This window comes from Tripterygium wilfordii, chromosome 9 (assembly GCF_013401445.1).
Source record: "Tripterygium wilfordii isolate XIE 37 chromosome 9, ASM1340144v1, whole genome shotgun sequence".
NCBI classification, from domain to species: Eukaryota; Viridiplantae; Streptophyta; class Magnoliopsida; order Celastrales; family Celastraceae; genus Tripterygium; species Tripterygium wilfordii.
Window position 1 is genome coordinate 13828831 of NC_052240.1, and position 24235 is coordinate 13853065.

The 24235-nt window shown below is 38.7% G+C and overlaps 4 protein-coding genes across 7 annotated transcripts; 3 read left to right on the forward strand and 1 right to left on the reverse strand.

Moving 5' to 3' along the window:
• Positions 1-4106: 4106 nt before the first annotated feature.
• On the forward strand, positions 4107-5421 carry LOC120006681. The gene has a single exon (XM_038856814.1). It carries the CDS (start codon positions 4670-4672, stop codon positions 5324-5326), a length of 657 nt encoding a protein of 218 aa, XP_038712742.1. The 5' UTR covers positions 4107-4669; the 3' UTR covers positions 5327-5421.
• Positions 5422-6512: 1091 nt separating this feature from the next.
• Positions 6513-9877, forward strand: LOC120004757 (ultraviolet-B receptor UVR8). 2 transcript variants are annotated; one of them, XM_038854045.1, is made up of 5 exons: positions 6513-6671; positions 6809-6976; positions 7828-7863; positions 7994-8118; positions 8209-9877. In XM_038854045.1, exons 1-5 carry the CDS (start codon positions 6578-6580, stop codon positions 9532-9534), a joined length of 1749 nt encoding a protein of 582 aa, XP_038709973.1. In that variant the 5' UTR covers positions 6513-6577; the 3' UTR covers positions 9535-9877. The 2 variants fall into 2 exon arrangements, with proteins under 2 accessions (XP_038709973.1, XP_038709974.1); XM_038854046.1 differs by lacking the exons at positions 6513-6671; positions 6809-6976; positions 7828-7863 and having other exon boundaries at positions 8191-9877.
• Positions 9878-10475: 598 nt separating this feature from the next.
• On the forward strand, positions 10476-17447 carry LOC120005894 (nuclear pore complex protein NUP85). Of its 3 annotated transcripts, XR_005469931.1 has the most exons (19): positions 10477-11001; positions 11070-11172; positions 11259-11369; positions 11458-11541; positions 12038-12109; positions 12236-12292; positions 13233-13352; positions 13439-13639; positions 13830-13940; positions 14030-14067; positions 14233-14389; positions 15066-15167; positions 15302-15358; positions 15657-15803; positions 15965-16035; positions 16133-16220; positions 16451-16507; positions 16824-17127; positions 17298-17447. XR_005469931.1 is itself a non-coding variant. In XM_038855779.1 (18 exons), exons 1-18 carry the CDS (start codon positions 10598-10600, stop codon positions 17016-17018), a joined length of 2172 nt encoding a protein of 723 aa, XP_038711707.1. In that variant the 5' UTR covers positions 10476-10597; the 3' UTR covers positions 17019-17291. The 3 variants fall into 3 exon arrangements, 2 of the variants coding, with proteins under 2 accessions (XP_038711707.1, XP_038711706.1); XM_038855779.1 differs by lacking the exon at positions 17298-17447 and having other exon boundaries at positions 10476-11001; positions 11262-11369; positions 16824-17291; XM_038855778.1 differs by lacking the exon at positions 17298-17447 and having other exon boundaries at positions 16824-17291.
• Positions 17448-17933: 486 nt separating this feature from the next.
• Positions 17934-24047, reverse strand: LOC120005892 (protein unc-13 homolog). The gene is made up of 5 exons (XM_038855777.1): positions 23553-24047; positions 21794-22660; positions 20779-21234; positions 19494-19683; positions 17934-19404 (listed from the first exon to the last, which is right to left on the reverse strand). The coding sequence occupies exons 1-5, from the start codon at positions 24045-24047 to the stop codon at positions 18479-18481; spliced, it is 2934 nt and encodes a 977-aa protein (XP_038711705.1). The 3' UTR covers positions 17934-18478.
• Positions 24048-24235: the final 188 nt, after the last annotated feature.

Sequence of the window (24235 nt, forward strand, 5' to 3'; positions counted from 1 at the left end):
TGTGTGCTGGTCTAGTGGTCACTATGCTTGTTTTACTGCTACAGTCGTAGACTCCTTATTTATTTATTTCTTTAAATTTTGCTTAATAAGAATCTGACAAAGGATGTATTCATCTAAAATACTAAGAATTTATCTTTATTTTTTATTTTACGAACTTCATTGATGACATCGTCTAATAAGAAGCTAACCAAATTGTTATTTATTCAATTTATTCGTCTAAATATTATAACTGCATTCATCTTCAAGTAGGAATTTTTTTTAAAAGTATGCGGTCTCTATACATTCTGCGATATTTTTGTTTTTCATTTTAATTTATTATATAATCAATGAAAAATTAGTTAATTTTTCAATAAATAGTTTCAAAAAAAATTTTGAGGGACGAACCCCCATTAACTCACAAAAAATCTTGGCTCCACCCTAACCGTCAACATCAGATTGAGTCAATGTCTTAGCAAAAGAAGCCGGCTTCTCTTGGCTCTCAACCCTACCAATTCCATTGAATTCAGTACCATTACACACCACCATCGTCATAAAATAGTTCCAATCTCTTAACGGAGTTAGCCATATTGTCGCATAGATCTCATCGGTCTCAGAGTCTGCCATGTATTATTGCCTGCAGATATCCTGCAAGGAATTACTGTGGTTGGGTGCCTGATGGCCTCCTCCTCTTTTCCCATATATCTTTTTGGGTTATGGAATATATTAATATTATGGTCTTTGACTTTGGAAAAAAATCTAACAGACTAAAATGGAAAGAAGAAGAAAATAAGGAAGATATTGCATATACTTCATATCTAAATATCATCGGGTCTTTAATGACTTGCATTAATAAGTCCAAACCCTAATATGATTTGTCATTCGGTCGTACTAAAAAAATCCTCATCTCCTCTACCTAAAAATTATCATAATTTGTTGCACCAATCATGGCAACAAATTTCCTCCAATTAGAAGATGCAACCCACCACTCTCTTTCTCTTTCTCTCTCGATTTGTATGTGGGATCACATGAGGATGCGTGTCTTTGGGGAGGGGAGGTAATGATGGAGAAGGTGATTGGTCATTCTTTCGTCCCACAACGTCTGATTTTAAAATCTTGTGAGTGGAAGGTCCAAAGTGAACAATATTATACTAGTGGGGCAGGGTTAGGCATGTATCAGAGCTTGGGATTAGACTATGCTACCCTCACTGATGGATCGTACTTAACACAAGAGGGGGGGTGAATTGTGTTCTCAAATTCCGATAGGAATCTCTTTTTATAATTTAAAAGGAAATCAATGTCAATTAACAATTAGCACACAAATTTGAACTCTAATGATTATCCTAATCAACATTCATTTCAATGCAAGATGTGATACAATATGGTGAATGATCAATTATCAAATAATCAAGGAATTGCAAAAACAGATTTTTTCAAACAACACATTGCGCACAGATTTTACAACTCAAATTTCACCTAGCAAATCGAGTCAGATTTCAATGAAATTTGGTATGCAGTATCACAACACCCTAATGAATACTATATCAAAAATTCAGATTAAAATTCAAAGTTTAGCTATGTGAACAGTGCACGGACAGACTAGTGGTTCAGAAAATTCTGTAATCAAAACACTTAATCAATCAACAAGCAAGCAATGCAATCAAGAAAGTCCACACAGCAATTTATAGTAGTTCGGAGACTCTTCTCCTACATCTACTACCTAGGTTCACCAACCTAGGATTTTTCAACCTCCACTAAGGATGTGGTTTTCTCAAGAGCTCCACAAAACTCACAAGGGTTTTTAGGTCACCCTTAAAACTGAAGATTTCAAGATAATCTTCAAACTTTACAACCAAGGGTTTCAAGCACTCCCTTAAACTCAACCTCAACAAGGTTTTTGCCCAATGAAGGGACTTTTACAAGTGTTCGGTATAAATAGTTCACTCAAGGTTTGCACTAAGCAAATAGGGTTGAGGAACACTCAAGAATCACAATATAACCTCACGGGTTGGATAGAAAATGAAGAATAATGAGGATTTTCGAATCTGAAAATAAGAAGCCAAATGAGAAGCACTCCCTCTTTGCAAAAGCAAAATAGTGAGGAAGCCTTTAGAGTGGCTTTGGGTAGAAGCTTGGATTCAATGGCACAAACTAGCTTGAAAGCTTTGAGAGCAAGAATTTCTTCAATATAATTTTGGCTTCTCCAAGTTGGAATGAGGAAGAACCCCTCTTTATAATTTACCAAGCTCTTGTGATTTCCACCATTGGATCTTTTTCTATCTTCAAATCTCGACCTTCAATTACATGTGCAAATCTTGGCCATTGAATGAATAGATCATTAAATCTTGACCTTACAATATGTAGCCGTTGCACTTGCATTATTTTCCAAGTCTAGCTTTCCAAGATTTGAGTTGTCATGTGCACTTGCAGCCATCTTTGACAATTTGATCAAACTTGCACCAAATCTTGACATTGGTATCTCCAACAATTTTGTCATCTTTGACCATTTGATCAAACTTACACTAAATCTTGGCCTTGGTATCTCCAATGATTTCCTACAAAATGTGTAGCAACTTGCAACCATCTTTGACTCCAAAAATCAAGTAAGATCTTCTTTTAAGTCAAAAATTGCAAGCAAGAATATGGTCTTATGCACAACCATTGGATTCACCTTTTAAATGGTCATCTTAACCCTTCAAGTCTTGTTGTAATCTGATCCATTCATAATTCAAAACAATTCAATCTCGGCCATAGATTAGTGTACCGTTGGAGCTTGTAGTCTTCAAGAATATCTTCATAATCTAAGTCTTGTCTAGTTGCAAAATATACTTTCTCATCTCTTACAAATTTCAACCATTGCATTTGTCCTTTAGCTTCATCAATTTTCTTCTCACAAAAATCTTATCATTGACCTCAATAAAGGAAGCATGTGCAAGATCTTGTTTGATGAAGATAAGAGATCCTTCACATGACCAAACATGTCCCTCCAATCTTGACTTCAAACTCTGAATTTGGCAGCACCAATATATCCATATTATACAGTCCTAAGGCTAGTTCCAATCATCAATCAAAATGCCTTAGTGGAAGGTTGATGAACATAGGTTTTTCTTGGTTTTCTAGAGATCCAAGCTCATACTTGAAAACCGGACTTCAATTCACTTGAGCAAACTGAATTCTGAGTGATATAACATCCTCATGATGATTAACCTACAAAGAAATAGGAGGTAGAACTCCCCAATTGCATGTAAGCTCAAAGAGCTTCATATAGAGCGCATAGGTTAATTACATTAGAAAAACAACCCAGAAAATTCGTATTACTGCATGATAAATCATTTTATATATATTAGAATGTCCACATAAAATTTCATAACAATCGGAAATCGTTTGGTCACTCAACCAAACAAATAAGTCACTAATAGTGAAACCGATAAATTCTAAGTGTAAATTCAATGTTATTTTGCAAACTCAGTGTAAATGACATTTTCTCTTGAACTTTACTAAGTCAAATATGTTCATAGTGATGAAACTAAGATGCACACGAAATTTCATTTAAATCGGAGTTCATTTGGTTCACTACGTTCACAAAGAACACATATGCACAAAATTAGGTAAAACCTAGTTTTGGCGGAATTTAAGCATATGACCAAATATATATGTGATGCACTTAATTTCTCATGATTATAGTCCTAGAACATATATTAAACCTTCATGTGCATGTGGTTCAAGTTTCAAGTAATTTGGACCTAAGTAAGATAAATTATGATCATTAGAAGATTAATACCCTAACTTAGTCCATGTATATTTATTTTCAAAACTTAATTTCCAGCACTATCTCAAAAATATATAGATACCAAATTCACATAGAGATATGCATAAGCCTTCATTTGTATATGCACAATTAAGATATTAAACAATTAACCAAATAACCATTTAAGCATGTTTTCTAGCATTTTAGGATATGTTCAAGTCAAGCATGCTCACACACATTTTAGTATACAATCATACACAATCATCAAAAACACAATGTTGACTAGACACTAAGTCTTGGTCCAACACTCACTACAGTTGGGTTTGTTCCACTGAGGATATCATCGTTGGCCATCGCAACAGTGACAAAGAGGATCAACGCACAAACAAAGATTGTTCTTGCTTCCATCTTAGGGATGTGATTGTCACTAATCCATATGCATTCAATGTATAATACTGAAAGTAAGAAATCAATAGAAATTGGCATAACACAAATTCCATTGTTGCCAAAATCTACTAGATCCGTTGCCATGCATAGAGGCATAGCGGACCATCAATTTAGTCTTAAGCCGAAACTCATTGCCTAAATAAGACTGTGTCGAGACTCATAATAGGACTCTTAATCTGTCCCAAAAAAAGGTTCATGCCATCGGTGCTTGGTTGACAAAACTCAGAAAACTCTAAAGAATTACACTCTATCAACTCGAACGCCCGACTTGAGTAATTTTTCACCTCTAAGCCCAATGATATTAGCATTAGGCTAATGACAGGTTTTTGTAAACCTTCCTCACGTCCCAAGCCAAAGTTTGGAATCCCCTAACGTGCTCTATTTTTGTTACCTTGCATGGTTGTGCGCAATATCCCTCCAAATGACTCAAAGAATAATTCCATCTCATGCCCTAAAATAACATTTCAATGACCTCATTCGCCCCTGCCCAAATCAAATATGGACTCCTTCGCTTCCACTTCTTCCCATCCGTACACCCGCTACCGACAGGCGCAACCGGTGGGCGAAAGAATCGTCCGCGCCATCCGTCACCACCTCCGCCTCCTCCACCGCTCCGAATCCAACTTCTTCGTGTTAGGCGCTACAGGGAATGTCTACACTGTGATCCTATCCATGACCCCTTCGTGCACCTGCCCTGACAGGACCACACCCTGCAAACACATACTATTCGTGCTTATACGGGTCCTGGGTGTCTCTCTGGATGACACGTGTCTGCGAAGGAGCACATTGCGGCTGTGCCAAGTCAGCAGCCTGCTTGGCATGCCTACATTGCCGGACGCATTGGCCGGGGAGACTCTTAGGCGGATATTTCATGAATTGTTTTTTAAATCGAGGCCGCAGAGAGCGGCGATTGAGATTCAAGAAGGGAGATCGTGTCCGGTTTGTTTGGATGAGATGGATAAAGGAGAGAGAGTGGTGGCTTGTGGGACGTGTAGGAATGTGATTCACGAGGAGTGTTGGTTGAAGTGGAAGAGGAGCGGCGGAAGGAGGCCAGCAAGTTGTGTAATCTGCCGTGCACGGTGGAGGAACATTAAGGCCGATGAGGATAAGTACTTGAATTTAGCTGCTTATATTAGGGAGGACGATGGTGGTTAGATAGAAACACGAGATAGCTGAATTGTAAAAAAGACAAACTTTCATGTAAATTATATTCAATTTCAATGGAATGTACGTAGTCTTACTGGGAGAGGTTCTTTGTGTTTTGGGAGAGGAACTTTCATGGATTAATTAAGAATATCATTATTGAGATATACATGATGTTACAAACCACTGGAAGTTGCATTGTTCATTCTCTTCCATGTTTAGAAATTGGACAAATCCAGCTGGTTAGCTTGTCACAAGTGAATTTGCCTAACAAGGTTAGGCGGTCGAGGATGATGGTGATGGACATGTATATATATATATATATATATATATATATATATATATCTCCCCTGAATCAACTACTACTATTTTTTGGCAACCCAAGTCCAAGGGTACTTTATATGCTCTTCTTCAGTTTCTCACGGCTTTACCACTAATTGGACTCATTAACTATCAATCACCATCAATATTTACGTAAGCAAACATTATATTAATCGACTTATCCGACCCCCCCACCCCATCCCATGTAGTGATCCCTTTCCATCACAAGGTAATTCACATATTCTCATTGACGGACAGGAGACGTAACTTCATTATCACTCAATAGTTAGCTCACCCAACATCACAAAATTTGACATCGTAGAGGCTCGGTCCCGCCCACTTGAGGCATGTGCTACATACTCCCCTTAAGATCCCACGTCCTTGTGCGGCCCACATGCCCACACCTTAAATCTTGGAGTCTTAGTTCCGATATCAATTGTAATTCATACATTCCTTTGAACAATATGAGACAAGAGATTTAACCCCATCGTTATTCGGTAACTCGTCTAACACTACAAAACTTGACACTGCATATACGTATGGCAAACACAAGCTCAATTATCTCTTATATGATGCTTATCGCAATACATACTGCTTAATTTTAATTGACTGTTAGGTGATATCTTCAGGAAATACTAGTATTTTTCTCTACTGGAGCAATTATGTTTTGTCATCATCAAAGTAAGCGACACATGTTTTAATGTCACATGATATTCGTATAATTATCTACTCAATCATATAATTGTCCACCAATGACATTCCCATATACAAAATTACCAAAATACCTTATGAAATTGCCTTGAAATCTCATATTTGCCGTTACATTATTCGATAAATACCATTTTGCCAATGCCTGACAATGTTGTAGGCCAGCTTTAAAAGGAGTTGCATTTGCATTTTAGACGGAGGTACAGCGTAATCTGCAACTACTCGTCCAGGACAATGGATGACGCCGAAACTCTACCTGATTACGGAGATTTGTCCCGAAAAGTAGTCTCCGTAGCCGCCGGCGAAGCTCACACTCTTGCTCTCACAGGTGTGGTCTCTTTGACTTGCTTTGTTAGTGGCTTACAGCGGTTATATTATATACACCTTCATATAATTGTACGAATACAACAAAGGGGAAAACATATGTTACGAGGAGAAATGATAATTACATAGCAAGATTTGCAGGGGATGGCCGTGTCTATTCATGGGGAAGAGGAATGTTTGGCCGGTTGGGGACTGGTTCGGAGGCCGATGAGGCTGTTCCGGTTCGAGTCAAGTTCGATTCATCTAAAGAGAAGGTGCTCAAGTTCGAGGGAATAGCTGCGGGTGCCTATCACAGTCTTGCTCTTGCAGGTTCATTCAGATTTCAAACGATTCAAACTCTTTATGCTTATTTTGGTGGACTGGGAGTCTGGGGCTGACATTTTTGCATGCTTAATGTTTGTTTAATTGTCTGAGAATGTTTTGACTGAAATTATAAGATTTCATTGTAATTGCACTAGAAGATTCAATGACACAGTAAAGTATATAAGTCAATTAATTGCTTGTTTAATCTTCCTTGTAAGAACAAAGTTGTTTGTTGGAGCAAACTGCAAGAATATTACATTGAAGATGGTTCAAATTTTGCACTTTCCTTTGGCTTTCCCTTTTAGATGTTGGAGGATTGGTTTGTGTTGACGTTTGCATGTGGAACGTTTTGTGATTATATCTATAATGGCTCAGTTTGGGTGCAGGCTATGTCATATTTGGCTAAAGTGATTTTGCCAAAAAAAAAGAGTAGAGAATGTTTGCGCATGTATTGTTGGGTATCTTTGCTGTCATCTAGGGAACAAATTTGTTGCAAATGAAGTTCAAATTCACACTTTTATAACTCAAATATACTACATGTTTCTGATTTGAAACCAGGGTTTTTTTTTTTTTTTTGGGGGGGGGGGGGGGGGGGGGGGGTGTGCTCTGCTATTGTTTTAGTAATTAGTACCCTTGGCCTTATGTCAACATGATCAAAAATTTAATGATTCATGCGTGCATTAATCTCGGTTGACTCGCTTATGATGCTGTATGGGCAATGAACTAATTAGCTCTAGATATCAGAAGAGAATTGGGAGATGGGTAAAGCAATTTCTAATTTATAAGAACTGCATTAATATTGAGCAGAATACTCATGCCTGCTGCTCTAAGTTTCGATATACTCTGTGTGATTGCAGATGATGGATCAGTTTGGTGCTGGGGTTACAACACCTGTATCCTTCTTTATGGGCTGTCTCTTTTTTGGAGATGAAATAGTGGGCTATCATCAAGCTTCTAATTCAATCAGGAACACTATTTATCTCCCATTTCTGTATTTTCTGCGCATCCTTGACTGTTATATGGACGGTCAACTTGGGTTCGATGAGGAGAGGTCTGTTGTGCCTCATTTAATGGAGAGGTTTTTGGAGCTGGGCTCTCCAGGTTCTCTGACAGACGAGCCGGAGACAGAGAGCAAAACTCCACTGAAGGTATGTATGAAATGATTGCATCATTTTCACGTGCAGGGCCTACTGAAAAGCCTTATGAAGTATTTCCTTTAGTGACTTAATCTGCCATAGGTTCGTGCCGTCAGGGCTGGAGGAATGATGTCTTTGGCAATTGATAATCATGGGGCCCTCTGGATGTGGGGCAATGGCCCCTTGCAAAGCAGTAGCAGTAGTGAAGGTGGGTTTTCCCTTGCAAGCAGTCTCACCCCAGTTCCTGTTTATGATTTCTATGGACACACAGTTGTGAAGGTGGCTTGTGGAAATGAACATGTGGTGGCCCTGGTTAGTGCTGGAGAAACGTATAAAGGTGAAGACTTGATATGCTACTCTTGGGGTAGCAACAATCATGGCCAGCTGGGTCTGAGAGATGAAGAAAGCAGACTCCATCCTGAAATCATTGAAGCATTTAACCAGGATTCTCGTTGGGCAGTTTATGAAATAGCATGTGGGGCCTTTCACACAGCTTTGCTTACTCACAAAAAGCGACCAAATGATAAATTAGAAAGCATTTGCTGGACATTCGGCCTTGGGGATAATGGGCAGCTTGGGCACGGAACTACGCAGAATGCATTGTTTCCTGAACCTGTAAAGGAACTGCCACAAAATGCATATCTGGTCTCTGTTGACTGTGGCTTATTTCACACAGCTGTTGTTTCATCAGCTGGAGATGTGTGGTCATGGGGAATGGAGAAGGGTCTTGGTCTATGCCCAGATGCTAGTTTTAGCGGAACTGATGCAGGGGACGCTGTTTCTCCCCGCTTGATCTCCGGTGATGGTCTGGATGGGCCAAAATTTGAGGGTCCAGTTCAAGTCACTTGTGGAGCTGCCCACACTGTTCTTGTTGCACAAGATGGATATAAGCTTTGGTCATGGGGCAGGGGAAGGAGTGGGGTTCTTGGTAATGGTAAGTTAATTGATTGTTACTCTCCCACTATTGTACTGTGGCCACCACTAGCAGAGGACTTTAAGCAAGAGGAGTTGAGGACTGTAAGTGATGAAGATAGGATTCCTCAAAATGATCTAGAAAGACTCAAAATTGGTGATAGGGATTCTAAGATGATGGAACAAACAGATAGAAGATTGTCTTTAGCTATTGAAGAGATCAAGCTTCTCAAATCACGACTTTCCATAATGGAAAGATATGCTAGCATAATCCATGGTTCAATTTTTGGCAGACCTTTTGAGGAGCAAGACATTCCAGCCTCACTTCAGGGATCTGGGACTTTTGATGTTGCCAAGGAATGGGACAACATGTTAGAATCAGCCGATCAGAATCAGCTTGTCAGGCTGGAAGTGTTCTACCGAAACATGCTTGCAGGTGTTACGGATAAGAAAATGAAGAGAAGGATCCAAGAGATTATAAAGGAATGTCTGCATTCTTCGACTAAACAAGATTGATAATACGGCTAATACTATGCAGGAAATTGAACATAATTTAAACTTCACTTGTCAAACACAATCCGTGTTGTTTGTCTTTGGCAAAACCCACCTCCAATGACTATGAGCGCTGTTGGTGGTTCTTCATTTGCAGAATCCCTAGTCAAGTACCAACATGAAGACATTTTAAAGTTGATATCTGGATTCTTGTATGTGAAAAACAAGAGGCATAATGCTTGGACTGTGTATCAGCTAGTTTGCATCTGCTTTTGTTTAGGCTCAAATTTACTTATTTTGTAATATATGTTGTACCAATAAGTTTAAAAAGTTTGTATGTATATTTGCCTCCGTTGCCATTCATATCTACATCATTCTAAGATGAACATTTTCATGATAGGTTGTGTGGAATATCTTTTTTTAAGTGGATTATTCATGGAAAAGAAAAACATTCATTGTAAAGTTTAAAGTTAAAACCCACAAGAAGACTCGTCTTAAAGGGATTAGTAGGAACGATGTGTGTTTTTAGCTTTTTAGAGAGTTAAGTGAAAAGTTTTAACGGGAACGTTTCACCTTGCTTGATTTAAAGGTGATGATGATAAGAGTTAAAGTGCAGTGATGAGTGGAAAAGGTTTCTACTTATTTGATTCCCAAACTCATCTTTTATAATTCTCCATTGATGGGTTTGTGAGGAATGAATTTTTTTTTTATTTTTGATTTCTCAAATTGTTCATGAATTCTTTTCTCATTTTAACTTTAAATACATTTTTGTAACACACTTTAACTTCATATGTTTTCCAAACAAGATTAACACCCTCTCATTAACTTTCCCCTCACTTATAGTTAATTATATATCCCTCATCTTTATTAAAAATTTTTTTCATTCCAAACAGGTCCTTAAATATTTAAAGTTTTCTAGTCGGGACGCGACCAAATCCAAATCATAGCATTCTAGTTTGATTTAAAGATTTAATTAAAGGTCAAACAACGGCGCTCTCTGTGCACTTTTAACTTTTCCCGCTGCTGTTAGGAATTAGGATTTGCCAGTCTTGGACACGAGAACCCTGCCAAAACCCTAGCCACTAAAATGCCTAGCTTCGCGTCCGATCCGGGCGACGGCGCGTCAGATTCAATGAATGGAGCCTTGGTCCCTTTAACCGAGGAGTCCCGGGACCCCGTGGTGTATCCTCTCCGGCACGGCCTCAAGCCGCCAATCTCCCGCCTCTCCATCTCGTGGTCCCGTGGCAACACACTCCGCGTCTCCGTCCTCCGGCCACCTTCATCTGGAGGAGAAGTCTCTGACGGAGAACCTGGGGGAAAGGTAGTGGAGGTGAGACTTGGCAGCGGCGGCGATCCACAGATCAGCGAGGCTGAGTGGCGGAGAATTGCGTACGGCTCCGTGTCTCCGTTTGCGCTTCTCCAGAGCCGCAAGAACTCTGCCGCGAGCTTGTCAAGAATGCAGTTGAGTCCGTCGCCGTATCATCTTGACTGGTGAGAGGACTTTCTGAAGTAGCTTTTACTGCTTTTGCTTGCATTTTTTTTAATATGAGTTTTATCAGGTGGGAGTATGTGATGGAGTACAGCAAAGATATCAGTTCACTTCTGGGGAAACCAATGTCAGGTTCTGGTCCCGTGATCGAAGATCCGAAGCAAGTGTTGAAGGTGCCTCTCAACTTAGTTTAAATTTAAACTCCTTTTAGTGATATAATAATCAGTCTATTGTATCCTAATTCGAATTTTTTTTTTAGAAGGCAGAAGAACCAAACACTTTGAAGGCAGCCTGGGAGCTGTTGGAGATGTTTTATGTGGACAAGCTGTCTCAGTCATGGCTGCCGGAGCGCCTTGTCGACTGGTTAGCTGTAATGATCATTCTCCTTCTCTTACTTATTCTTTTTTATTTCCCCTTAACTCTCTTATATTAGGCTAACTTATTATTTCTTGATGCAGGATTATGATTGCCTTCTGTGCACAACACAGGCCACTGTGCATTCTAAACTTGTGGAATTTCAGAAAGAACTCGTCAGCTTACAGGTCCCAATTTCGTTGGTCTCATTTAGTTCAATAGATATTCAAAGTTTACCAATATCTCATCCTCTACTTAATCATTTAATATTGTAATAATTTCGGTAAGTTGTTTCATCTGGCTCTTATGAACCTTTTCTTTTCCAGGCTCTTTTACTTTTGTATAGGGATTAGTTAACTTCTTATGTCATATGGAAAAGTCAGCCGCTACATTAACATGATCTTGCTTGAAATGTTGATCCCATAGAAGTCTTTGTCGTGAAATTTATGTAGAAGTTTTTTCGTAGAGTGATCTTCTTAGCAACTCATAGGAAGAGCAAGGTTCAAGCATTTTCTTCCAGATATTAATGTTATATTCTCCATTCAGAAGGGTATTTTTCTTGTTGAGGTTGCTCCTTTGTTGCTTGATGGCCAGGTTGCTGACAGTTTCATTCTTAATATCATTTACATCTACACTCAAAGAATCCTCTGCATCAGCTAAATCTTATCTGATTGCGCTATGCAGGTCATAGAGGAGAATCCCAGATATTGGGCAGTGATGTCGTCAGCACTAGCTGTTGGTTGGCTAGATATTGTGGTATGAACTTTTTGTGGCTGGTGTTCTCTGAATAGCTAACTGCGTCTTGCATTTTGTGGCGATGAAAAATTGAATTTCTGCTGGGATCTATTTAATCACATATAGATTTATGATTCTTATATGCAGGTCAAATTATTACGCTTGCATGGGTCGTATCAGCTGGACCATCTTGACAGTAGAGAGGTTGGTAAGAAATTAGTAGTGGTCAGCAAATATGCAGACACAATTTTCCTTATCCTTAAATTTATGGGTGTGTCAGTTTATTTGGTTTGGTATTGTCCTAAGGATGCAATGATATCTTGGAAAACTTTAAATTTGTTTGCTGTCCTTCCAAATCCCTCTCAGTCAAATCGCATGAATTAGATAATCAGTAATTTTAGAATCTTCCTCTCAGTTTATTAGAGGACAGGAATTGTGAGGTTAAAAGATGGATTATTGGGTGAGAATCTAATTTTTACTTTTTTGTGGAAGCTCTTCAATCCTACAAGAGGTTTAGTTTAGATAGTATTATTTCCCTGCTGCCATCATAGAACAAGGATAAGATTTTTTTTGCTTGGGCCTAAAGAAATTTAGTGGGCTTATGTAGGACAATTTAAAGGTCATTGCTCTGGCATGTACAAATGTTAGGTGGGGGTCTGGGTGCTGTACTTTGTTGGTTGATAATTTCTTTTTAGTTTCTGTTGAGGCTTTATGGAATAAATTAGAACTGTTGGACAGATGGATAGGCGGCCTTTTCAAACCTCAGAAATGTGCAGTGTGTTTTTCTGCTTTTACCCTTCTAATTTTTTGGCCACCATGGGCAAGTTGTATGCTATCCTATCTTTTCTTTCAAAAATAGAGAATACTGCAATATTTAGTTAATTGAAGTAAAATTATAAAAGTTCGTCTTTCTAAATAGCAGGAAGATTATCAAAAAGTGGTGGTCAACATATAAAATTTCTGGTCTTAAAACCTCAAATTGATTTGCTTATTCTTCAAGTGATCAAAACTGTTATCAGAATTCAAATGCATATTGGTGTTATATTTGAAAATCTTTTAAGACCAGATTGAGTGTCATGTCCTGAGACAAAAAATTGAATTTGGAAATTCAAAATCTCATCTTTCATTGTCTGTTATTGAACAGACAGAAAATGGCCTTGTAGAGGCAGTTGCTGTCCTTCTTTCAAAGATGCCACGCATGCGCCCGGGATTGGAAGCTGGGAAATTGGGTGAATGCTACAAAGCTAAGCCTGATTTTATTAAGGTGCACGTGAATCTTTTGACATCATGTTTTCTTTTTTCAGTTCAATGTACCATCTCCATGATTTTTGTTTATTCATGTGTTGCCAGGCATGGGAGAAATGGAGGGCACAAATAACAAAGCTTGACTGCAGTGCCTTTTGGCTTCAGTGTGATCACCGCCAAACTCGTGAGGGATTGAAAAATATGCTGCAAATTATGCTGGGAAACACTAATAGTCTTTGCAGTTCGACATTTCATTGGGTGGAGCTGTACATATCTCACTTTTTGTATGTCAGGCCCTTCACTGTTGTAAGTGCCTGGTTTTTAAGTTTCAGCTTAATGCAATTTGAGATATGAATTTGTCCATGCCTATTTTCCTATCCATTTCTTTTAAGGAGATAATATATATATATATATATATATATATATATATATATATATATATATATATATCTGAGCTAAATTCTGAAGCTGTCATTTAATTTCACCTTTTGGGAAGGGTTTGGAAAGTATGTATAACCTAGCCCAGAAGTGCATTCAGCTGAAACCAATGATGAGTCCCCAAAAGTTGATGAGGCTCATAATTGCAATTCTTGGAGAAAATGCTGAGGTAAACAATGTGAATTTATTGTGCATTTCCTCATTATTTGGCTTCTTCATTTCCTCCTCCTTAATGTTCTTTGGGTTTCTTGCATGTAGGTTGTATTTGCGGAATGTTCAAAAGGTTTTGGGCCTTGGTGAGATGCTAGTTTATCAGTCTAAATTTATTTTAGCTGTTAAATTTATTAAAGCCAACAAATGACAGCTTTATGAACCTTTCAATTATTAACTGTTGAATGAAGCCTGGAGTTATTTTTCTATTTTTAATATTTATTTTGATTATGTGTGTCACCTGTCAATAGGATGGTGGCCCATGCCGTAGAGTTATTGACATCTGGCAGCGATGAAGCTGAAAATCTTTTACATGAAGAGCATCATAACTTGGGGGATATCAGTATAGAGGAGCTCCATCGACTTGTTTATGCTCAAGCTCTGTCTTCTCATGTATTGACTTGGCAAGTGAGTCTGAATAACTATAGCATTATATTATAGTTTTATTTATTAGATGGTTGATTCTTCCGGAAGATTAAGATTTCCTTCACTCTCAACCGTTGATAAATGTTCACATGCCCGTGTATTTTGGATCCTGAAGTCAAGAAAGAGACGTAAAGGTTATAATTTATGGCAGAAGTTTGAGGAGTTGTGAGCTATCAGGCTAGGTATGCCTAACTTAGCCTGATTTGTGAGAAGCCTTTCCTTGTTTGAAAAAGGGAAGAGATTATACCATATAGAATATCAATGCAGCCATAAGCAGGTCAGCGGAGGCAGATTGTATATACCACTAAGTGTAGCCATCCAGTCAGTCTTTTATGGAATTTTTGTGGAGTTTCACAAGCTTGCCTGTGCTTTCACCTAGTTTACTCAGTAAGGGGAAAAGACTAAATTAAGATGATCAAAGCTCCACACTCATGACTTGCTGATTTTCAGACAAAACTAGAAGCCAGTTGCCCAAAAATTATACATTGATGGTTGACTTGTGGGATAATAATTCTCATGACAATTTCTGTTTATTTCTTTTTCCATCTTTAGCTCTGCTGAGTGCTAGTTGTTTTACTTTTGCTCAGAGATTATATACAGACCCACAGGAAGGGACAGGTAAAGTTCCTGTCTAATTTTGGCTCTCTCGTGTCTACAGATTGCTCCCATTTATTTGGCATCGTGCATGAAGCAGGGAATAGGATTGTTGGAGATACTATTGTACAGGCAACCTTTTCAGCATAATCAGTTACTGCTGAAGGTATTGGTTCATATAATGGAGTCTGGCCTTTTCACTTCTTGCCATAGGCCCATAGTGCACCTTTGTCAATCAGTCTTTTCTCAATGGTGGTTTTATACTTGACACTCATTGGCATGTCAATAAATTTCATGCAGAATGTAGAGATTTGCCGCCTGTATGAACTTGACAGTGTTAGTTCAAACATTATGAAGGTAAATGTAATTGGATACATTGCATTTGCCAAGTCATTATAAATTACACATCTGCCTCCAATTAATTCTCTTTATGGTGCTCTTGTTGGAGTTCAATTCTAAAATCTTGCACGGTGTTGTCTTTCCTACCTATTGGATTTGTATTAGCAACTTATGAAGTTCATGTTTAGGTTACACATCTGCCTCAAATTTATTCTCTTCATGGTGCTCTCATCGGAGTTCAATTATAAAATCTTCCACAGGGTTGTCTTCCCTACTCTTTGGATTTGTGTTAGCAGCTTACAAAGTTCATGTTTAGGTTGCTGGAATGCACCACTGGAAGCATGGTAGGAAAGGCGCTGGAGTTTTTTGGCTTCAGCAGGCTCAGGATGAAGTCCGACTTAACAGGATTGCTCAGCAGTTGTTTGATTCTGTTGGAAAGTCTATATCTGATGAGAGTTTTAAGGTAAATCCATTATGTATTCCTTGGAACTGCCCAGGCAGTGCTGCGGTGAAGTCAAAGATCTTCAGAGCTAATCCATGCCATGATATTTTGCATATTGGGTGAAATCGACTTAGAAATGATTTTCTTTTTTACTTAAGATTGTCCATCCCTTTTGAATACAGCAATGGGAAGGTTTAATTGAATTGTTGGGTTCTGACTCTAATACTGCTGGTGGCCTCGAGTTTCTCCACAAGTATGAATTTTTTTTTCCTGCAATTTTTTCACCCTTAAAATTTGCTAGTGCATGGTGGAAAACTGATACCAATATACTGTGACTGTGGTGGTAACAGGTACAGGGATTTCAAGAAGTCCCTTCAGCAGATTTCTGGTGGAAAAGCTATAGATGCAGCCCACCAAGCCGTGGAGTTGCTTATATCGGTATGTTCATAGGTTCAAAATTCTAAAATTTTTTGCATAGTGTGTCATGCTCGTAACAGTAAACTACTTGCCGAGACTTGGAGCCTTTCATAGCTGGTAAAATGTTTAGAATTTGCACAAAAAGGTTGCTGGAACTGCTTAAGATAAATGTGTAACCAAGCAATTGAATTGCTATTGAAACTATACTGAATTGGTTCTATTTACCAGAGAATTCTTTTGTGAAATTGCAGCTTATGAAAAACCCTTCTACACCTCAAAGGTTCTGGCTGCCTCTTCTGTATGATTCGGTGAGGTTCATCTTTGGCTTCTCTTTTTATGTTCAGATGATTTGTTTGCATAAATTATCGGTCAACACGAGTTCTGTGGCTTGTTGATTCTGCGTCTATGCAATATAGATGCATAATGATAATCCTTATTGTCTGAATCTATAATGATATTATGTACCACATTGCTAGGAGGGCCTCCGCCTGAAGTTGGGGCCAATTGAGTAAATAGATTATGAGCTTCCTTGTATGCTAAGATCATGCTGGTAATTCTTGACAATTCTTAATGCAAAGGAACTCTGCATGTGTGTAATTTTCTGTTAATATTGCTATTTTGCAGTTGAAATTGCTCAACTGGCAGGGGCGTCCTCTGTTAAATGTCTCTCAGACGAATCTTTTGCTGTGTAAATTGCAAGAGTTGTCAATGGCAAGATTGCGCCCAGATTTTGTTGAAGCTGACTTGCCGTCCCAAGCGTTGAATTCTGTTAGACTAGCACTTGCCACAAACCTTGGACGTGCAATTCTGGAGGAATAATACCACAAATTTCTTCTTAAGAATGGTGTCGTCGGTATGATCCTCGTTATTGTTTTCCTCTACCCCATGCAGGAAGCCAGATGGCGCCACATTCTTCAAAAGTTCCAAGGTATGTCGGGTAGTATGACTTGAGTTTTACGAAAAGTTTCACAGAAATTGTTTGTTGTGCGCTATGAAATTCACTCAGAATGTAATGATAGATTAGAAGCACCAAATGCGTGTAATGAATGAGATTGTAGTCTGTAAATATGTTTTGATATTTCTTTTTTCTATCATTAGGCCGCTCGGGAACGTTAGCCAGTCCAATTGTAGGTGTAACCTCTATCTAACATAGAGGTTACAAGTTGATTTTTTGGAAATAGCCTCCACTGGGTAAGTTATGTGTACATTCCATTTCCAGTTAATCTTCTAAAAGTTAATCTTGGTTAATCTTCTGACTGAAACTGAAAAGGATGATGAAGCGCTTAAAACAAATATTTGGCCCTGGAGGGGCAAAAATATTCGAATAACCCCCCGATCTAATCGTTAGATCCAAACCCAATCGGGGTCAATAATCCTACCCAACCCATAAAAGAGAATGAATGAAGCATAAAGGTTTAAACGTAATAACCGATTTCATGGGTTTCAGACCAAATTTAACCCGTTTCAATGTAATGACATGTTTTATCAACTAGATAATATAACCGAAGACCGCTATTTGGCGCGCAAATAATGATATAGCTGTCTCTCATGGATATTCTTGTTTCAAAATTGAGATTCCAGAATGTTTTGACGGCCGGCCTATTCGACGCTGGAATCCTTTAAAGTTTAATCGTTCACGATATAACGAGGCGGCGGCAGAGAGTTCATAATAGAGCGCATGAAACATTTCATTGACATTTAAATAAAACCCTATTTAGGGGCTGAAAAACCTAATTACAAATCAACAATAGACTGAACCAAGAAACAATGTCTATAATAAACCGATAAAGCATGTGATACAATTATTAGCAATGTAATAATAGCTATACTATATGATGCTTGTAACCTTGAAAAAGACAACCCACTACAGGAATTCATATAGAAACGTAAGAAAATATATAGAAAAGATAAAAAGACTTTGGAGGGAAAAACAAATGCAGAAAAGAATGGACAAAAGAATAGGGGTGAAGGAACACCATATATTCTAGATGATGAAAATAAATAACTAAGATTACCAACTTCCGTGAGAAGCAGGCATTAGGAAGTCCACGCCCCTCTTTTAAGTTACTTTACTCCTCATTTTGGCTCCTGCCAAAGAGTGGGTGGAGAAAACATGAAACCTCCCAGGGAATATACAAAATCACTTTTCCATAAGGCATTCCTCATTCAGCGCAGCATGACAAGGAGAGTATCATCTCTATGATCTGAGCCATATACAAGAACTACCAGAATGTTCTTCTATGCAAGTGAAACGCAAATAGAGCTTGGCCTCAAGTTTATTATAGCTTTTTAGGCAAGTTATAAGTCTTCCTGAGGAACTTCGAAGCTGCCTCATCGTTACGATTGCACAGAACACGCAAAAGTGTGTTCGGCTCAGTAGGATTCCACTCCCCTGATGTTGGAGGTAATGGAAGTTTGGACCTTGCAGATGAGCCATAACTTTCTAGAGTCACACGCCTGAAACGTTCAATGAGGCTATCTGTATCAGTGCGGAAAAGGGGAAGGACAGCTCTCATTGTAGTTGAAAACTTATCTATCAACTCAGAGGGCAAGCCATCCCCATTTGCCCAAAATAGATCTTTGAGGGATTTAAAATCATCCTCTATTATTTGAGAGTCCTGTTGGGTGAATGAGCGAGAGGGACCTCCGGCAAGCAAAACAAATAAGAATCCATCAAAGGAAGCTTTCATAATGTCTGTAATAATTCTTGTACGAACCCTTTCATTCACAGTGTCCGCAATGACTGCCAAGTTCTGTTCAAGTTCCTGAAGAAAAGGCTCAATCCTAGATGACGATGATTCCCCAACATACAAACCATCCAAGAGAACATGACTCAGGTCATGTAAAATCAACTTGTAAGCCACTGCCTCACTAAGTTGTTGAACACCTTCGACACAAGCAGCCGGCGTGAGTTCAAACTTCTTTGCCAAACCATTGGAGAAGTCTTCTGTATTAGCAGATTCAGAGTTCCTCAAATGTGTGATTATCCTCTTCTCCAAACCTTCCAACTCACCTCGGATTTGGTGCAAAGTATTTATACGAACACACATCTGCGATATCCCAAAAGAATCATCCCCATTCACTGTTGCAATCTGAGAATTCCTCTTTTGGGTGATTGGGGACTTCTCTTTCTTCTTCCACAATTTTGACCCAGTACTACATCTTGTCAATGCTGGCAAAGTAGGAATGTACGTATTCCGTGATCCTACATGAAAGATTAAAGAATAGCAGCAATTAGAACCTACAGGAACCTAGAGCCTCATAGAGATAAATTTATGCTTCACAAACATATACCGCATCCAGATTTCGCCTTGCTTGCGTAATATTGAAGGCTTCTGTCCAACCCATAAATCAAGTCCGGTAGCAATGCTGGATGCATTGGTATTGGCAGCTGAAAATATGCATCTAAAGTCTCATCAATAATTCGCAAAACCTCAACAGCAGATGGGGCATATCCTTCTTGGTTAGCACGTGGATTCCAGACCTATTATATTTCAGTGGAAAATTTAATTCAAGGAGAGCCCAATAAAAAGAAAGAGAAATAGACAGTAAAGAGACTAACAATCCAGTCAGATATAACAGACATTGGTGTAAAGACCTATTCATTCTATACTTTTTTTGATTGTTAAGAAACTTTATTAAAAGCACCAAAGGGTGCAGAACAGAAATTAGGAGGCTAAGCTAATTGATGTCCTCTAAGAAGTTGATAGTGCAAAGAATACGAAAATTTGACACAAGCCAAACAATAATCAATGAAAACATCAAAATAGGTCCAGGGGGACGCATTCATTCCAAGCTATACTATGTGAGAAACACATCTTCCTATTTCTTTGTCTGGGGGGCGGGGAGGGGGTGGGGGGAAGACACTCAATAGAGGGGAATTGGGGGGAAAAGATGCTCAATAGATGGGAACGATGCATAATTATAATTTTCCAGGGGTAACAATAACATGGGTGGCGGAACATAAAAAACATACAATTTGTATTTTTCTAGAATGGATTAAAATAATAGCTATTATTGTTGGCGGGGGGCAATAAGTTTGAATTTAGCAGCATAATGTCCTGATAAGCAAGATTTACGGAACTTGTTTCTTTATAGTTTGGCATAACTTGGGGTATTACATGGGCTTGTAAGATGGTACTTCAAGGTACCAGAGTAATTATGGAACAGAATAAATAATTTCCTCTAAAATTTGTTTCTCTACCAACAATGTGTAATTTAGGTTTTAGAGGCAGCGTCAAAATGCCAACTTCTTCAATGGAACCACAGATCCATAGAAACTTAAAGCTTATTTTATTTTATTTTATAAAATACAAATCCATAGAAACTTATTGTAACAAACAAAATACAAGGCCATTATGTTGTTCTTAAAATTTATTATTTTTATTATTCAACACTTTTCATCCATATGTTAATCCTCCTCCAAAAGTTCCCATAGTATTTTATAGGCATAGGGATAATGATACGGTGCATTAAACTTAGCTAGTTATGACAAGAAGAGATGATATAACTCACTGAAAATGCAAATCCAGAAATCCGGCTAAATTATTAATTTAATACTGCAGATATTAGTACACACCTCTTGCTGTAAATTCCGGTCAATCCACTCCTTCAATCTGTCTAAACTAGTCTTGATCCATATTTTCACTAAATTGGCAATTGCAGCTTCAGCCTCATAAGGAGGCATCTCACGGATTATTGCCTTCCCACCATCATCACTGTCCACTGAATCTTCAACAGCAATCTGCACAAGATCTTTCTCCAGTTTATCTGCAGCCCTCAGCACTTGAACAGCATCTGGTGTCAACTCCGTTATACCCAACATAAACTGTTTTAGCTCATTCCCATAGCAAACATGAAGAGTGGCCACAGCAACACCGGCAGAAAAAGGATGCCATCTCTTTAGTATTGGGCTGAATACCTTCTTCTCATTGATTGCAAGCTCTCCCACATCTTTCGCGAGAATAGCAAGGACAGGAAGTGGGTTGGGCTGATGTCTGGATGCTCTTCTGCTAGAGTCCGCTTTCTCCATTTTCTATAAAATAACAAAGGAAACCATGAGAAGTAAAGACAATCAAATTTCAACTATACAGAGCCTCAACCTCTGCACCCTTTCACCGCATTTCGTGCCTCAGTTCCTATCTTTGCACAAGGAGATAGTTAAGAGAGTATTTTTCAGAGGAATAACTTCAGGCAAGGGCTCATTGCAACTTTTAAAACTTGAGCCGAAGAACACAATAGTACTTCCAGACAGCTTGACTAAATTTCCACTAGAAGCACACATACTTATACTTGCAACTTGTAAGCAAGTAAACACATCATGCATCTAGTTTAAAGTTTAAACAACAAAACCATACAAGCACAAGAAGCATGAGAGGAAACAAAACATGCTCCATTGTTGCATGTTTTATTTTGTAACATTTTCTATTTCGACATTTCCACAACATCCATCAATATGCATTCCAGTTCTAGAGGGACCATTTGATGTGGGACACCACACATGCAATTGAGTCCAATATGAATGATAAATCTAAAGTCTATGAGATTTCGCTCTCTTATGAAAGAAAATCAAATAGTAAACAATATATGCTTGCCTGAGCAAAAGCAGTTCGCAATGAAGACCTTATGTAAGTCTCAATCCTGTTGCGTGCCACATCTACTTCGCCTTTCCTCTTTCTACGGTACTCATTAGATATATCCTCAACTAGAATCCTGGCTGCTGATACCCCTAGAGAAACAATACCCTCCAAAGTAGGTATATTTACGCTATCAAAAGTGTCGTGATAGGCAAGGAGTCTTTTCTCAGCCCAACCCAAAATAGCAGTCAATATAGAACTCAAAATTTTTGAATATTCTGGATCTTTTGTCGTCTTTGCATCTTTTGCAACTTCTGTCAGCTGACTATCGGTAGCATAAAGCAGGTCCATTTCTACTTGACCAGTTGCAACAAATCGGTGAAATAGAACCCATGTAAAACACAGGTTATGAAGCATTTGGTTAATTCCCAGGATTCCCCAAGTCTTCCTTATGTTTTCCATGAGCTCATCAAGTTCCCCAATGATAGATGTTTCATCAGTAAGATCAAAACAGGCTTCCAAAAGCATTTCATACAGTCGAAGATTCAATGGAGAACCATCAGCCCAGTGGCATGTCTCAGAGAAAGATCCATCTGATCTAGAAGCAAGAGGCATAACAGTGCTACGAAGTACTTGCATAGTCTCATTGTTTCTTCCTGTTTCTATGGGCCTATCCAAGGCCCCATTGATAATTTTTCGCAACCGCTGAGAAGCAGCATTTGACTTATCAATTGGCACGCGAGGATGCAGGAGAAGTCCAGCCTCAAGAACTTTCAGTGTTCTCTTCTGCCATGAGTCATATTCTTGTTGATCAGTAAAATCTGAAATCTTAAGCTGCTGTAATAATTCCAGTGGAAGAACCATTGACTCAACTTGTTTTCCCATCTGCGACACCACATAATAGGATTCCATCAAATGCTATTAATTTCAAAATGTATCAAACCAACCTCTTGTACCAATAATATTATGGAAAATTAAATACCAATTCTACCAAACTGATAATCAAGCATACATCTAGGAATAGGCAATGCAAGTTGAATAACTGAATTATGCTGCTAAAGGAGAGGATACAAATTAGATTAGCAAAAGTATACTTGGGTTAAAAATTAAGGACCGAGGCATGGTTATTAGTCCTTTTCAAAGTTCATAAAATAATCAAATATGCATGCAGCCTAATAGCAGTACACTCCAACGAAGAACCAAAAACACTTTCAATGAAAGGAAAAATTCAGCAAGCAAGTAAAGACAAAAATGATATTCGAATTTGACAAACTGACTAATCTAATATATTGGAAACCATAAGATACGGTTAGCCACATTTACATTTCATATAATCTTTTGTTTATTAAGACTTATCACTCCAAATACTCGGAGAAGATTTGGACAGTATCACAATAGAAGCATCATCCTAATTCATCATCAAAGCTTCATCCAAATCAGATCAAGTGAGAACAAGCAAGGAAACTAAGAAATCATTACGAACCAGTCGGAACACATGATACAAAATTCAAATTAAGATACGGAAGCCGAATTGTGCTCCACCTTATCACACGCACCACATCCACAACAACATCGAAGAGATCAAAATCATTAAAAAAAATAATTTTTAAAAGTGAACCTCGAATCAAGCAACATAAACCACCCAAGAAACAACGGATCATCCATAATTAGAAACTTAATTCAGAAACCAGCTCAAAAACCTCAAGCAAACCCATCGTCACAAAGTAGAACAGCAACATACAAACACAATATAGAATTAAACCTAAATTGAGCTCACCTGGCCAGCTGCGGTCCTCAATAGTGCCCTACGGAGCCTCGAATCGACCGTATCCGACACCCGCATTTGTATCCGCATAAGCTCCCCCACGGTCAATGCCTTCTTAGCCTTCCCGTTGCTCGAGACCGGACTCTTCTTAGAACCAGAGCCCGGAGATTTAAGTCCGAGAGCCTTCTTCATCTTACTAGCGGTGGCAGAGGTGAGAGATCTTTGCAACGCGGGAGAGTTAGGTGAGTGAGGCGAGTGGTGGTTCGGAGAGTCGGAGTTGGAAACATAGGTAAGAGGCTTCCCTGATGCAGTACGGCAAGCGGCGACGAAGATCTCGTAGGCGGTGATTTGGATGTCGGAATCGGAGAGTTGTGCATCGAGTTTACCGAGCGGGGAAGGCAGATCGGCGGTGATTCTGGAATGCATTGTTGGTGGTGGTGGTGGAGGAGGTGGTGTTGACTCTCTCTTGGAGTGGCCTAGCGAGAGGTCCTTGAATAGGTGCGCCATGGTTGTTGGTGTGAGAGAAGACACAGTCAAGAAACGGAGGACTAGAAAAGAGTAAAGTGAAATCTGTTTTTCCAGATTTCTTTTTCTTTTTCTTTTTTCTTTTATTGAATTAAAACATAAATGGATGTAATTAAATTCAAGATTTTGGTTCCTTATGACGCGTTACTTTGGCGCGCCACCACGAAATT